The 14,152-nt window shown below is 42.7% G+C and overlaps 1 protein-coding gene across 8 annotated transcripts in view; it reads left to right on the top strand.

Annotated features, from left to right (window-relative positions):
* The first annotated feature begins 1,625 nt into the window (after positions 1–1,625).
* TRAPPC8 (trafficking protein particle complex subunit 8) overlaps positions 1,626–14,152 on the top strand; it is a 106,804-nt gene continuing 94,277 nt past the window's right edge. For 3 of the 8 annotated variants that reach the window (XM_039524648.1, XM_039524646.1, XM_039524645.1), the window contains exons 1-2: positions 1,626–2,061; positions 9,007–9,201. In XM_039524648.1, the coding sequence (XP_039380582.1) occupies positions 1,905–2,061; positions 9,007–9,201 (352 nt within the window). In that variant the 5' untranslated portion in view covers positions 1,626–1,904. Of the gene's footprint in view, positions 2,062–9,006; positions 9,202–11,901; positions 11,986–14,152 lie in introns of all 8 variants that reach the window. The other 5 variants (XM_039524642.1, XM_039524641.1, XM_039524649.1 and 2 more) reach the window with 3 other exon arrangements.

Genomic DNA, 14,152 nt, shown 5'->3' with positions numbered 1-14,152 from the left:
TCTGCTTGCACTGTGCCCTGAGACCCCAGGAGCCTGCTGGCTCTCCTCCCTCTGACCACTTGCTCCTCTCAGCCTGCCCGCTGGCCAGCTGAGGGCTCCTCTCCACCCTTTGGCCACACCCACTGGCTTCTCTCTGCCTCCTGGCTGGACCCCAGTACATCTCCGGCTCTGGTCAGTCTCTGCTTCCTATCACCTGTGGGGCCCCACCCGTCTCCCTGGAGCTGAGCCACCTGGCATAGGTGCAGAAGCCTGGCCAGTCTCAGCCAGTCTGTGGAGGACGACAGCGTGAGGGGCTTGGCTGGGTCCCTTAGGCAAGTGGGTCCTGAGGGAGGCTGGCCAGAGCAGTCCCTGTCCTGGCTGATCGTGCTACTCCTGAGGGGCAGGAGCAATTCCCCACCCCGGGACCAACCCTGGCCCCTGGCTGCACTGGTGGTGCAGCCTGGCAGATAGTCACCTTGCAGAGGGCTGGTGTGTGCCGGGAGGCAGGGCGTTGGGGAATGGGTCTCCGGAGGGCCTGAGTGGGGGTGCTGGGCTGTGAGAGGGCGGGAAAGATCTCTGTGTGTTGGGGTACTAGGAAATGGGGGCTTTGTGTGGGATGCTTGGCAATTGCGGTTGGGCTGTGAGCAGAGGGGTGCTAGGCAGAGGTGGTGGTGTGCAAGACGCTGTGCATTTGTGGCGGGTTCTGGGGTGGCTCTAGCCATAGGGAATCATGGGTGTTCTGGTGTTGGGCAGCGGGTGTGGTGCGGCATGGCCCACCCCTGAGGGAAAGGGGCATACTGGCAGCACAGGGCCGGGTGGGCCATTGTGTATCTGGCAACTGCTGATCTGGAAATAGTGCCCTCGCACTGGGCTGCACCTCACTACGGAGACCAACCTCCCCATGTTATGCTCCACTGCCCCCATGGGAGCCCACAAATAAGTTTGGCACCGGGCCTACAAAGGGTTAAGCCAGCCCTGCATAGAGTCCCCTGGGTGGTTGAAGGCTGCAGGGCCAGCTTTAGTAAGTGCGGGGCCCAATCTGAATACCCGGCAGCAGTCCAGGTCTTCGGTGGCACTTCGGTGAGTCCTTCACTCGCGCTGGGTCTTCTGCGGCACTGAAGGACCCGCTGCTGAAATGCCACCGAAGACCCGGAGTGAGTGAAGGACCTGCCACCAAAGACCCTGACCGCCACCGGCTGAGTAAAAAAATTAAAAAGGAGCCTAAGTTAGGTGCTCTTCGTATGGGCACAGGGCCCGATTCGGGGGAATTGGCCTAAAGCTGGCCCTGGAGGGCTGTGCCTTTGGCTGAACGTGATGCTCCCCAGCAGTTTGTTGTCTGCACATTTGGCGGGGCAGGTGCCCCCTGGCACGTTAGAAGCTGTGCATTTGGGTGGGCACGGTGCCCGCCCCGGCCGGTTGGGGCTGGACACGGTGCATCTGGGGCCGAGCGCTGTGTAAGGAGGTAACGCGCCCTCAGGGGTCGATGGGGGACGGGGCGCTCCCTGCCGGGGTGACAGAGGAGGGCGCGCACGAGCACTCAGCCGCCCTCGCGCTGGCAGCCCGAGAACGAACGCGCGCAGCGTCTGACTGTGACGCGTGACCCCACAGCGGCGAGAAGTCTCGCTTTGGGCGCGGGGCCGTCACCGTTCCACTTCTGACCCCGGCGTTCGCTCAGCTGACGGCCCCGCCCCTACCTTCCACCCATCACGTGAGCGGCCGCGGAGGCTGCCGGGATCGGGCTGTAGTCTCGGTTCGGGCTCAATATGGCGGCTCTGGGCGAGCGCTGAGGAGCCGGCGGGGTAGATTTGGTGGCGCTGGGAGTGCGTGCGGCCCTGTCCCGGCCGGAGCGCGTTAGCCGGTTCGCGGCTGAGGGAGGCGGCGGCGGGAGAACGGCTGCGGAGCGGCGCGGGGCCTGCGGCGGGGAGATGGCCCAGTGCGTGCAGTCGGTGCAGGAGTTCATCCAGGACTCGTTCGTGCCCTTGGTGGCCGCGCTGTGCAGCGAGGAGGCGGAGAGACTCACCCGCAAGAACAACCTGGGCTTCTCCGAGCTGGTGAAGCCCTTCTGCCGCCTCACCTCGGAAGGTCTGTGCCGGCAGCGGGTGGGACGAGGCTTGTTTACATGGCAGTCGCCGGGGCGGGGCAGAGGAGCTGTCACTTGCACCCACCATAGGGCTGGGGAGGGAGGGTATTGGGGCGTCCTGCTGCCGCGGGCCGGGCCCGTCAAGCCGCCGGGGCCAGGAGATACAAGACCCTCTCAGCCCTGGGCCCGAGCGGTTGTCGGGGAACAGATGCAGATGGGGGCAGGTGTCACGCCGGGGGAAGGGGCGATTCCCAGTCGGTGGTGGAAGGAGGAGAGCTCCTGGATGTGGGCTTGCTCCGGGGCGTAGCAGTACCCACAGCTTAGAAGTGATTCTCTTTTCGGGGTGGGGTATTAACCCGTGAAGTTCTTTGTTTTCAATACCAGTGTAGTGAAATCTCGCTTGGTCGGGTTTTTCCCCAGAACGTTTGACATCCCACTTACTGCAGTACGTGCCTGCAAACTTCTGGCAAGGCCCGTTTTAAAGGAACAGTGATTTTAAATTGAATGTCTTTTTAAAGTTCAGCTCATGAGGAGAATTACAGGTAGTTCTGCAGCATTTAATATTGGTTTGTTGTCTAATCAGCATCAACTGAACTGAGTTTTATATCAGTTTCTTATGGTGGGAAAAAATTACAGAAGTTCAAGCAAGTCCAGTTCCTCAAAATACTTCTTGAATTGCATCTGAGTTACTTTATAAAGCGTTTCAGTGGATTCTATCAACTTGAAATCTAAAGAATTTAAAAGTTAAAAGTAGTTCCATGTGTTACACCTGCCCTGAATTCACCTGCCAATCTTTGTGTTTGCAACCATATTTTTCAGCTTTCAAAAATATTTTTTCTCTCTTTTTGTTGCAATATGGAAAAACTCTCAAACTACAGAGGAATCTGGTTGATTGGAAGATGACAGACAAAATGTGCTTAGTAAATACAATGCACAAAATAGATTTTTTTTATTGTCCTTTAGTTGTAGCCATTTTAGGTGTTGTAATAGTAGTAGGTTAAAAAGTGAGCCCTTTTTTAAGGAGAGTAGCAGCAAAAGTAGGCCACTTCCAACCCACTGCTATCATTTGAATTTCTCACAATTGCCAATAGGCAAAATTGAAAGTCAAACTCGTATGAGATAAATTTACATTTAATCTTTCTGGACTGGAACAGACCTCACGAGATCATCTAGTCTAGCTCCCCCGTGCTGAGGCAGACATAAGTAAACCTAGACCATTCCTGGCAGGGGTTTATCTAACCTGTTTTTAAAATCTCTAAGATGGGAATTCCAGAACCTCCCTTGGAACCCTATTCTAGTATTTAACTGTCCACATGGTTAGGTTAGATAGAGGGAAGAACTTTCTAACTCTCCCTTGCTGCAGATTAGGCTGATATTCTTGTCCTATCTTCAGTGGACATGGAGAACAATTAATGGTTATCCTCTTTATAATAGCCCTTAACATAGGCTACATCTATACTTGGAGTTGGGGGCTGTGATTCTTAGTTCGGGTAGACGTGCTTGTGCTAGTTCTTGAGCTGTCATACTAAAAATAGTAGTGTAGCCGAAGTGGCAATTGCGAGCAGCAAGGAGGGCCAGCATTGTATGCAAAGGTCCAGATGGATTTGTACTCAGGGTGACTAGCCTGTGTCATTGCCTGCCACTGCCCATTCTACACTACTGTTTTTAGCACGCTAGCTAGATGAGAGCTAGCATGAGTATATCTAGTCGAGCTGAGAATCCTACCCCCAGCTCCAAATGTAGATGGAGCTATAGTTGAAGATAATCAGGTTTTCCCTCAGTCTTTTTTTCTCTAGACTAAACATGCCCAGCTTTTTAACTTTTCCTCATAGGTCAGGTTTCCTAAACCTTTTATCATTTTTCATTGCTGTCTTTTGGACTCTCTCCAGTTTGTCTGCATCTTTCTTAAAGTGTTATGCACAAAACCAGACACAGGACTGTGTGGGACAGTTACCTCTTGTGTTTTAAATATGACAGGAAAGTTGCAGGAAAAGTTGTAGTGGACAACTAGGGAAAAATTTTGCTATAGGGGAATTTTCTTCCCAATGTCTGTCTGGTTACATTTGTCAGAGGCAGAAATATTTGATTTCTTAACTTTTCCATCCTGTTAATAGATCCCAGGATATTAGCCTTTTTGACGATAGCATCACAGGGTTGGCTTATAGTCAACTTGTAATGCCCTATAGCCCCTAGCTCTTTTCCAGCAGTACTATTTTTGCCTTGCCAACTATTCTCCATTTTGTATCTATTTGATTTTTTTCTTCTTAAGTGTAGTACTTTGTACATTTTTGAATTTCATCTTGTTGATTTTTAGACCAATTCTCCAATTTCAGTTATTTTGAATTCTAATCCTGTCCTCCTTAAGTGCTTGCAACTCCTCCCAACTTGGTATCATCTGCAGATTTTATAAACATACTTTCCATTCCGTTATCCAAGTCATTGATGAAATTGTTGAATAATAGTAGACCCAGGACAGACTGCTTCAAGACTAGATACATCCTCCCAGTTTGACAACGAAACATTGATAGCTACTGTTTTGCATACAGTCTTTCAACCAGTTATACATCCACTTTACAATAATTTAATCTAGATCACATTTCCCTAGTTTGCTTATGAGAATGTCACGTAGGCCTGTGTCAAAAGGCTTACTAAAATGAAGATGTATCACGTCTACTGCTTCCCTCATCCAGTAGGCCAGTCAAAGAAGGAAGCAGTGCTGGTTTGACATGATTTGGTTCTCTCTTGTACCAGTTGAAAATGTTCCATATTTTTCTAAATGACAGCTATTAACTTATTCTGTAGTCAGTGATGTAAAGATGCTGTGTTTGTGACTTCAGTCACTACCTGCTACTTTTGTTGGTGTCCATATAAACAGCTCTGTTTACTCCATGGCAGGGTGGAACTAAATCCCAAAGCAATGTTAATTTATTTTTATCCGAGTGAAATATCTTCAATCCTCCGTCCAAACACATACAACCATGGTTGAAGACTTATTTGATGACTTTTGAGGATAATTTTTTTCCACTGTTTTCTCCAGGCACCTTGGCTCCATTGTCCAGACTGCCTGGTTCCAAACGTCCTGTGTGTGTCAGGGAAGTGAAGAGCTTGTAGCCACTTCCAGTGGCTTGGCTGTCTGGGCTTTGGTTGCTGTATCTTAATTCAGGAGACCGCACTCTTTGGCTGCAAGTTGACTCCTGCTTTAGTTGCATGGAAAATACAGGGAATACACACTATAGTTAACTCCCTGTTGTGGGGAAAGCTGAAGAGCAAGAGGCAGCTATAAATCAGGGAGCAGAAAATGTAATATCAGGTACTTAGCTGTGGCCAAATGAAGAGTTCTGTCTATGCTATGGCATAGCTATGCCACCTGTATCTATGCTACCCTCTTGGTCCTAGCTTAGGTGGCTGTCCTGAGCCATTGCCTCAATGTTAACACTGCTAGTTTGAGCCCCAGCACCAGCCTGTCTGCTCTTGCTGAGAGGCTTGTTCCCAGCTGCAGTGTAGACACACCCTTATTGGCAGTTAAACTGATGCTGCCAATTTGTAGCTCGATTCTTTTTAAGATTAATTTATTTACTGAAAAAGTGTATTCCTACTTTACAAGGGCTTGCCTAGAATAGCCCACAATAGCTATTCCTCAGTAGCTACCTGTGTGAACATTCTTATTCTGATTAGTTTAAAACTGCACAAAGGCACTCTTAGTGAGGAATATGAGTGTCAACGTGGGGAGTTAATGTGGAGTAGCTGTTGTGCTTTGGATTCACACTATAGCTTATTTTGCAATAGCTTTCCCCTGTGGACAAGCCTTTATATAATAAAAACATATGAATTGCCATACTGAACCAGATTAGTTGTTCTTCTAGTGCCATATTCTGTTTCTGACATCAGCCAGTACTAGATGCTTTGGAGAAAGTTGCAGGAAACCTTGTAGTGGACAACTAGGGAATAATTTTGCTATAGGGGAAGTTTCTTCCTAGTGTCCATCAGATTAGCACTTGTCAGAGGCAGGAAGAATTAATCCCTTAACTTTTTGTATCCAGTGTAATTTATACTCTTGTTTATATAAATGTCTGTTCCTCTTTTTGAATCTTGCAAAGCTATTGGTTTCAGTGATGATTTGTGGAACTCATGAGCACAAGTTAAGTATTCATTGTCTTAAAAAAAAAAAGTTTTCTTTACTCACGTTTAAATTTGTCACCTTTTGAATTTCATCAAATAACCCATTTTATTATGGAAAAGAGTAAATAACTGTAGGAGTCCTCAGATTATTTTTGGTATCTGATTCAATATTTTGTATACTTCTTTCGTGTTGCTTCATAATTGTTTCCTAACTGAACAGTTGCAGTTTCTTCAGTCTTCCTTTGGAAGCCTTTTCATACTTCTGATTGTTGCTGGTGCCTGTTGCTGAACCCCTGATTTCTGCTGTATCTTTTTTTGAGCAAGAGTAACCCAGAGCTGAATATAGTATTTCAGGAATTAATATGAAAGTTATTAGCTATATCATGCCATGTGTCATCTCAGTTTATGGGTTGTTGACCACTGCTAAATTCTGAGCAGAAGTTTTAATTGATCTTTTATTTTTATTTAATTTAATTGACCTCTGATTATTGCCTGATAATCAAAAAGTCACCTAGAACAGTAACATCTTAGATAGTAAATTCTTTGGAGCAGGTAGCTATCATCATGTTATCTGTTTGTACTGTGCGTAGCACAATGGGATTCTGATCCATGGCTGGGGCCTCTAGCATGGCTCTACTTATATGTTTTATGGTACTAATTTCATCTTATAAGACTTATTCTGCATAAACTGCCAAATTAGAGAGGGAAATCTAAAAGGGAATCTTAAATCTCTCTGTTTCATTATTTTGAGTTTCTGGTATTTTGGCACAAGAGCTCTCTTTCTTTGTATATGTATAAAGCTGTTTCACAGTGAGGGCCAATCACTGTTTGAGATTCTTGAGGTGCTACTGCAATACAAATAACTTTTATACAAAGAAATTTAGTTTTGGTTAAATAATGGATCTTGGTTTTAAATAAAAAAACTAATGGGAAACTGATGAATATGCCATGGTTTGTCACAGCATTTGCAAGAAATCTATTCCTGTCAAGAATCATTTGAAAAAAATCCAGACTTTATCAAACTATATGATTAAAAAATGATTGGTATTATTTTTGACACTGGCAGTTTGTCATCTTAGTATTTTTGATACACTGTTGAGTGGAACTTCTTGGCAGTTTGCTATGCTTATCTCTTTTTAAAATCCAGCTAAGACAGCCAAGTTTCTGGGCTTTGGTTAAATGACATCTAATTAGGTCATAAAGACATTCAAAATTAACATTACTTTTTTCATAGTTAATCTTCATTGAAGGTAAGCTAATTAATTGTCTATCCTGTTGTCAAGGTATTGCAGCATGTCTGGTACATAACAGGAGACAGTAATTAGAGGCTGTGAGAGTTTGTAGGCATAACAGAAGTGTGATAGTCTTATCTCTGAATTATTTTGTTCCGGTTTGTGAAAATAATTTTGTGAAACAACTCTCTGGATAGTCACCTTTGATGGCTTGCTATTAAAGCTTCCACTGAAATAATTGAGAGCTCCATAACAAGTCTCTGGGAGCCTTTTTGGTTAGCTTTTATTGAGGATTCTTTTGTAACTTGTTGGCTTCCGTGTAGCTATTGTGCTCGCTCATTACAACTGACGTGCATATACCCAATGTTTTCTTTGAGTTGTGGGAGTAAAATGAATTGAGGTAGCTGAATCCAGCTTGTCTGTTGCTCTGCTCATCATTACAATACCTAACCCCTAGGTGGCCTGCTCCTCAGTGGAATTTTTAGCCTCAAGCTTGGTGCCTAGCTTTTCCATATAATGCCCGGGGAGAACCAAGTGCCTGATTAAGGAATTTTCAGAAGATGGACAGTTGAATGGGGAGCTTCTTGAGCTAGCCAGGAGTAATGCTGAGGAGCGGCTGATTTGGTGCACCTGGCTGATGGGCCTGAGATAGGTGACTCCTTCCACTTGGGATCCTCAACTGTGAACCCTCTCCTAGAGTTAGGTTCTAAAGCCAGGTCAACTGATCCAGTATTCCATGTCCTTGCAGCTGAAACCATATGTCTGTCTTCTACTTATGCTTGATTCCACTCTTGTGTTTGCCCTACATTTTTATGTGCCCTCCTGTGTCTTTTGTGCAGGTACTCTGCTGCTTTTCCATCTATCGATGGCCTGCATCTGGGCTTCCTGAAGTGGGGGCTGGGTGGCAACAGTGTTAGGCATATTTAGAGCACACTTTTGAGATTGGGTCCTCTAGTGAGGTGGTGGTTTCTCTGTTTAGTTTGAGAATCCAACTTTGGGGCCACCAGAGCTTTGGCTTGTTAAGTGTGGGGTGGTATAAGTGCTAGTATCAGACTGGTGGGGGCTTAAGCATCTATGGATTTAGATAGTAGCTGAACAGTGGCTTTGAAAATGTCAGTGGTGCCTAAATGGTGGACTGAGCCAACTAAAGAGTCAGACATGGGTCTAAGTCCATTTAAGGACTGGGGTCCTAGCCTATATATTTTCATTTAATACTTTGGTATTAAAGACTATCTTATTCCAGCATGAAACTAGGGTGGCATTGAGAAAATTATCATAGGGGTAGCCGTGTTAGTCTGGATCTGTAAAAGCAGCAAAGAATCCTGTGGCACCTTATAGACTAATAGACGTTTTGCAGCATGAGCTTTCGTGGGTGAATACCCACTTCGTCGGATGCAAGTCTCGAAAGCTCATGCTGCAAAACATCTGTTAGTCTATAAGGTGCCACAGGATTCTTTATTGAGAAAATTGTAATTTAACCCAAGAACAATCTTTTTAGTTATGTAAGTTCTCTTTAAATGTTGATACATCCAGAACTAAAATACAGGCGCTGCAATAGAATACACAGTTTAACACAATCGTTTTCTTTTCTTTTAGTTCACATGAGAGATCCTAACAACCAGCTTCACGTAATTAAAAACTTGAAAATTGCTGTCAACAATATTATTACCCACTCACCTCAGCCAGGAGGCATTCGGAAGCTTCTACATGATGTTGTATCTGTCAGTCAACCAGCAGAAGGATTAGTAACTAATGTGATTACTGCAGGAGATTATGATCTCAACATAAGTGGTATGTAACAAGATTTATTCTGTGTATTTTTTAAATATATTTTCCACTGTATCTTAAATTGGAGTTTTCTACATTTTCAAAACATTTGCAGTTTATTTTTACTTAATATAGTTTCCTTGAAGATTGAGTACTACTGCTAAATTTTTAATAGTGATGCTCATTTAAAGTACTTCAGTAGTACACATTAAAATTTTTACTCAATAACTTGTTTCATCATATGTAACTTGATTCCAAATGTTAATGTAATGCTAAAAACACTTGTTGATCAGATTTATTATTAAATCTGGATTGTTAATTGTGACAAGGAAAAGTTTGATCTATGTAAAAAAATCCTCCAATTATTTTGGGCAAATACTCCTCCAACAGATTTTATTGCCACCTTTCAAGTTTATAAAGCTGCCATTCAGATTTACGTTCTGAAATCAAATATTTAAGGCATTATGCACTGTTGTATTATAGAAAATTATTTTTTACCGAGTGTAAATGTAAACATATAGTGTACTTGATCTGGGGCATCTAAATCTGTGAAAACAAGCCCATAACACTGCCACCATAGTACTGTCATATTTTGAAGCTGTACCTAACTTTTTTTTTTTTTCTTTCTTTCTATACTCATCCTCACTAGATTGGCAATACTGGAAGTTGCCAACACCAGGCTCTTAAAATCATGATTTTAAAAATAAACTTTGGGAAGTGGTGGGAAGATTTGCTTGCCTTCTTGTTTTTTGAGCCTTTAAGATCGACACATTTAAATTCTTCCCTGCAGCTTTGATGGTTAGAAACAGTTTTAAATGAAAGTTAAACTTTTTATATCATTGCCCGAAACTTCAGGAACTGAAGAATTAAGGAAAATACCAGATATCATGAGATATGATTGACAATTCTGAACTCCTCCAAGTTAAGGCCATAATCCAAGAAAGCATTTGCTTAACTGAAGCATGTTAGTATGAATATCCTGTTGAACTACTTGTGTGCTTAAAAAGTTCAGCATACACTGAAGTCCTTTGCTAGATTTAGGACCTAGTGAGCCATTAATAGTTTCTGATATCTGCTTGTTACTCTGTGAGGATTAGTAGCTTTTATTGTAGTGTGTTTTGTTAGAATATCTGAAAATCAGCATTAATGTTGTAGGGCATCTTTCGGTTTTAAAGAACTAAACCCTGTAACATGACATGAAATTTTGGTGATTAATTTATTAAATTTCAGTGTTCAGGGATAGTTTCTTGCAGAAACAATTAGTTTGTAAAGCCACTTTCACAGTTTCCATGTCTCTAGCTGCCTATGAAAGATGTTGCTTAAGTCTTCCTTACATAGTGAAAATCTTCAGAAATATGGAGATTTAGATGCATATGGAATTCCTATCTTGCATGTACCATAGTGCATTATTCATGAGGAAGTCTCCCATAATCTTCTTCCAAACATTGCATTTTTTCAGGTTGAGTATATTTGATTGCAACATTGGAATATCTGTTTTTCCTGTAATGCTGTAAATGCTGGGTCCAGTTATCTACAATTTTGAATACCTGTTTCATAACTAAGAAAAGCGCGCACACACTTAGGCAGAAACAAACTGTGTCTGTTCTTTCTGTTAAAACTTAATTTCTTGTTTCTAATCATCCTTGTCAGGAAGCCCCCTGACAATATATAGGGAGAGCCATATATTCTGGATGCATGAATCTGCCTCCCCTAGAATACTATCTTTAAACTGAATTTTCTTAGTTTTCTGTGCTTTTGTACTCTTCTGTTTTAGGGCATTCTGGGGAACTAGCAGTATGCTGCCAGGATATATCTGTTCTTGTCCTTTGTCTATTTATATCTGTTCTTGCTGGCCAATGTAAATCTGCTGCATTATGTTAGGGCATGACAGACTCCCTGGTCTCTATGCTGAAAGCTGTTAAGAAAAGTGTTCAGAGTGGTGTTCCACCACCTTCTCCTTCAACAAGTAATATGAATGTTGTTTTTTTAATATTGTTGTGAGTTTAATTGCAAACCTGTGAGAGCCTGTGAAGCTGCTTCTCATGGCCATAGTAACTATTTTTGGTGTGATAACCGTAAAGTGCTTTAGCCTTTTTTCTTAATTAAGTCACTGTTCTTATTTGTGGTAGATGAAACTGTTCTTTATCAGTTTACCACAAGGTATCAGTCTGAAATTTCAGTTACGTGATGTTTTTAAAATCCTTTTTATTAATAGCAAAGAACAAGGAAACGACCATCAGCTGCAGTACAGCTTAAAAATTAAGAAACTTTATCCTGGAGAACTGTGATGCATTATACAATTTAGCTGACTTGTAACTAGTTCTGTTCATTACTCTTACTTAATCCCTTTTCTGTTACAGCTGTCGTCTTCGTAATCGGAGAAATTTGGCAAAGGTTAAGGTTATAGTCTCTCTCTCTCTCTTTGGAAAAACTGACAAATAGAAATGTTTAATCCTTTTAATGAATGGTTCTGATTCTTCATGTGCAAACCTCAGTGTCCATTGAAATCAATGGGAGTTTGAGGTTCACAAGAAACAAAGATTTCTGATAGCATATGGTGAAATGTCTAACTTGTAGCATGAAATACAGGAGACAAATTGTTTCAGGCCCTGGTGGCAGATGTGGTACTGTACTTTAGTCTTTCACATTACCAAAACCTAAGAGCAGATAGTATATTTGCACCTGACAATGGTTAGCTTAATAATACCATGTTTTCTCTATCAGATCGCTCAGTTAAAGCTAGTGTTCCTTGGTACAATAATTGGAAAGACACACTGATGGAACTGAACACATCCACGTTTTATTCAGGTATTTTTTTTGTGATTGGTGCGGGTTTGCCAAATTGCCCTTTATCTATTCCTTTTCCGTGTGCCTCGTCCACCTTTCCTTACCATCCTGCTGTAGCTGTTTGGCACTTTCTTTGGCATAGATGTGTGTATTCCTCATTTTTTTTCCAAAAATAAAAATTGTTGGTGATGGTTGTATGACTTTTCTTCTATTATCATCCACATTTCTACTCTTGCTTCTAATTAACGAATTATTTGTGGTCATTCCATAGGGTCAAACTAAGTGCAGAGTGGACAGATTTCTCATACACAAAAGTTGTTTCTCCCCCCCCCCCCCCCCCTTGTTTGGCCACATGGAATTGTACATTGTCAGACTGTTCTAGTATTTCAAATGAAAATACTTCCCTCTTTTATTCTTCTCAATTATTCTATGTGAATAGTAGTATTGCTCATTTTATAACCTTAATACTAATATTGATATACAGTAAAAGTTCCTTTATCTTATTGAAGTTTTCTGTGTGGATTTGATTCATTCCCAAGAGGAGAAAACTTTATAAGAGCTCTTCTGTCTTAGTTAATAATTGTTGTTGCAAAGAAATGAGGTGGCTTTTACTTAGTTTGCTAATTTATAACATGACATGCCGTTATAACTAAGGCTAAGGTTTTTGTCATGGATATTTTTAGTAAAAGTCATGGACAGGTCATTGGCAATAAAGAAAAAGTCATGGAAGCCTGTGACTTGTCCATGACTTTTACTAAAAATATCCCTGACAAAATGGGGAGCCCAGCTGCAGGGTCTCCCCACAGCCTGCAGAGTTTGGGCAGCTGTGGGGTACCCTTCCAAGCTCTGGGGTCCCCCACCGCCTTTGGGGGCTTGGAGCTCTGGGGTACCTACATCCATCCAAGCTGGCCGGGAGCTTTGTAAGTGGCTTGGAACTCCGGGGGCCCAGCTGCCCTCGGTGGCTCAGAGCTTTGGAGTACCCCTACGGTGGTTCCCCGGTCTCCCACGGCAGCCAGGAGCTCTAGGGGGCCCCCACCATCCACAGTGGCCAGGAGCTGCAGGGGAGCCCCACTGCCCAAGGTGGCCAGGAGCTATGGCCACACGGCTTGTGGTGGCCGGAGCTTCAGGGGGCAGGATCGCCACCCCAGGACGTTGCAGCTCCTGGCCGACATGGCTAAATTCATGAAGGTCACTGAAAGTCTCGGATTCCATGTAAAAATCGTAGCCTTCATTATAATTTATAAAAATAACTAGGTCTGTGATCTTAAATATTTAGCTTCAAGATTGTACACAATGAAGTTACACCTGCAATTAAAAAAATCAGGTTTGCTATTGAAGTTTCCTTTTCAGAGGGTGCTAAATGCCTTCTCCTGAATGTGCCAGAACATCAGGTATATGTAGTTTTTGATATATGCACTTTCCTTTTACTCTATGAGCAAACTGTATGTAAGACTTGGATAAATTAAACTCTCATTTCTTTGGCTTCTAATAGAAAGTAAATGACTTATTTCCATATGGAAAATGTTTGCTGTTGAGCAGTATTTGCTACCTTAATTAAATTTTCAGGTGTGCTTGTTACTGGTACTCTAAACCTCATGCACTCTAGTGAGGATTGGACAGGGCTGGTGCTGCATTTTTAAATGCAACACTGGGCAGTATTGCGTACATCTAGACAGATGCAATGCCTGTTTTTTTCCTAAAACCATGGTGTTATAAACAGATAGTTAAGGGTTAATGCCTCTTTTACCTGCAAAGGGTTAAGAAGTTCACCTAGCCTAGCTGACACCTGACCGGAGGAACCAATGGGGGAACAAGATGTTTCAAAAGGAAGGAGGGAAGTTTTCTTTGTTTAAAGTCAGTTTCAGTTTCAACGGAGTGGAAAAGATCAAAGAACCAGCCTTTTATCAGAGTAGTAAGTTTTAGAAAGGAATAAATAGGTTTATGGTTTTTTTTTTGGTTTTTTTTTGGTAACTTGTCTTTGTGCAGTTAGGGGAGTAATCAAATTTGGGTATTCTTGTGTGTGCTAAGGTTTTGCCCAGGGGAACATCCTGTGTTTTAAATCTGTGAGATCAGCGTATATTCTGTCTCCCAGAGGTGTTTTTTTAACCTTTCTTTTCTTTAATTAAAAGCCTTCTTTTTAAGAACCTGATGGATTTTTTTCTCCTGTTTTTTAGATCCAAGGGAATTG

Source organism: Mauremys reevesii, linkage group 2, assembly GCF_016161935.1.
Source record: "Mauremys reevesii isolate NIE-2019 linkage group 2, ASM1616193v1, whole genome shotgun sequence".
Classification (NCBI taxonomy): Eukaryota; Metazoa; Chordata; order Testudines; family Geoemydidae; genus Mauremys; species Mauremys reevesii.
Note: the sequence above shows the minus strand (reverse complement) of the source record. Positions and strands in the feature narration are given on the sequence as shown.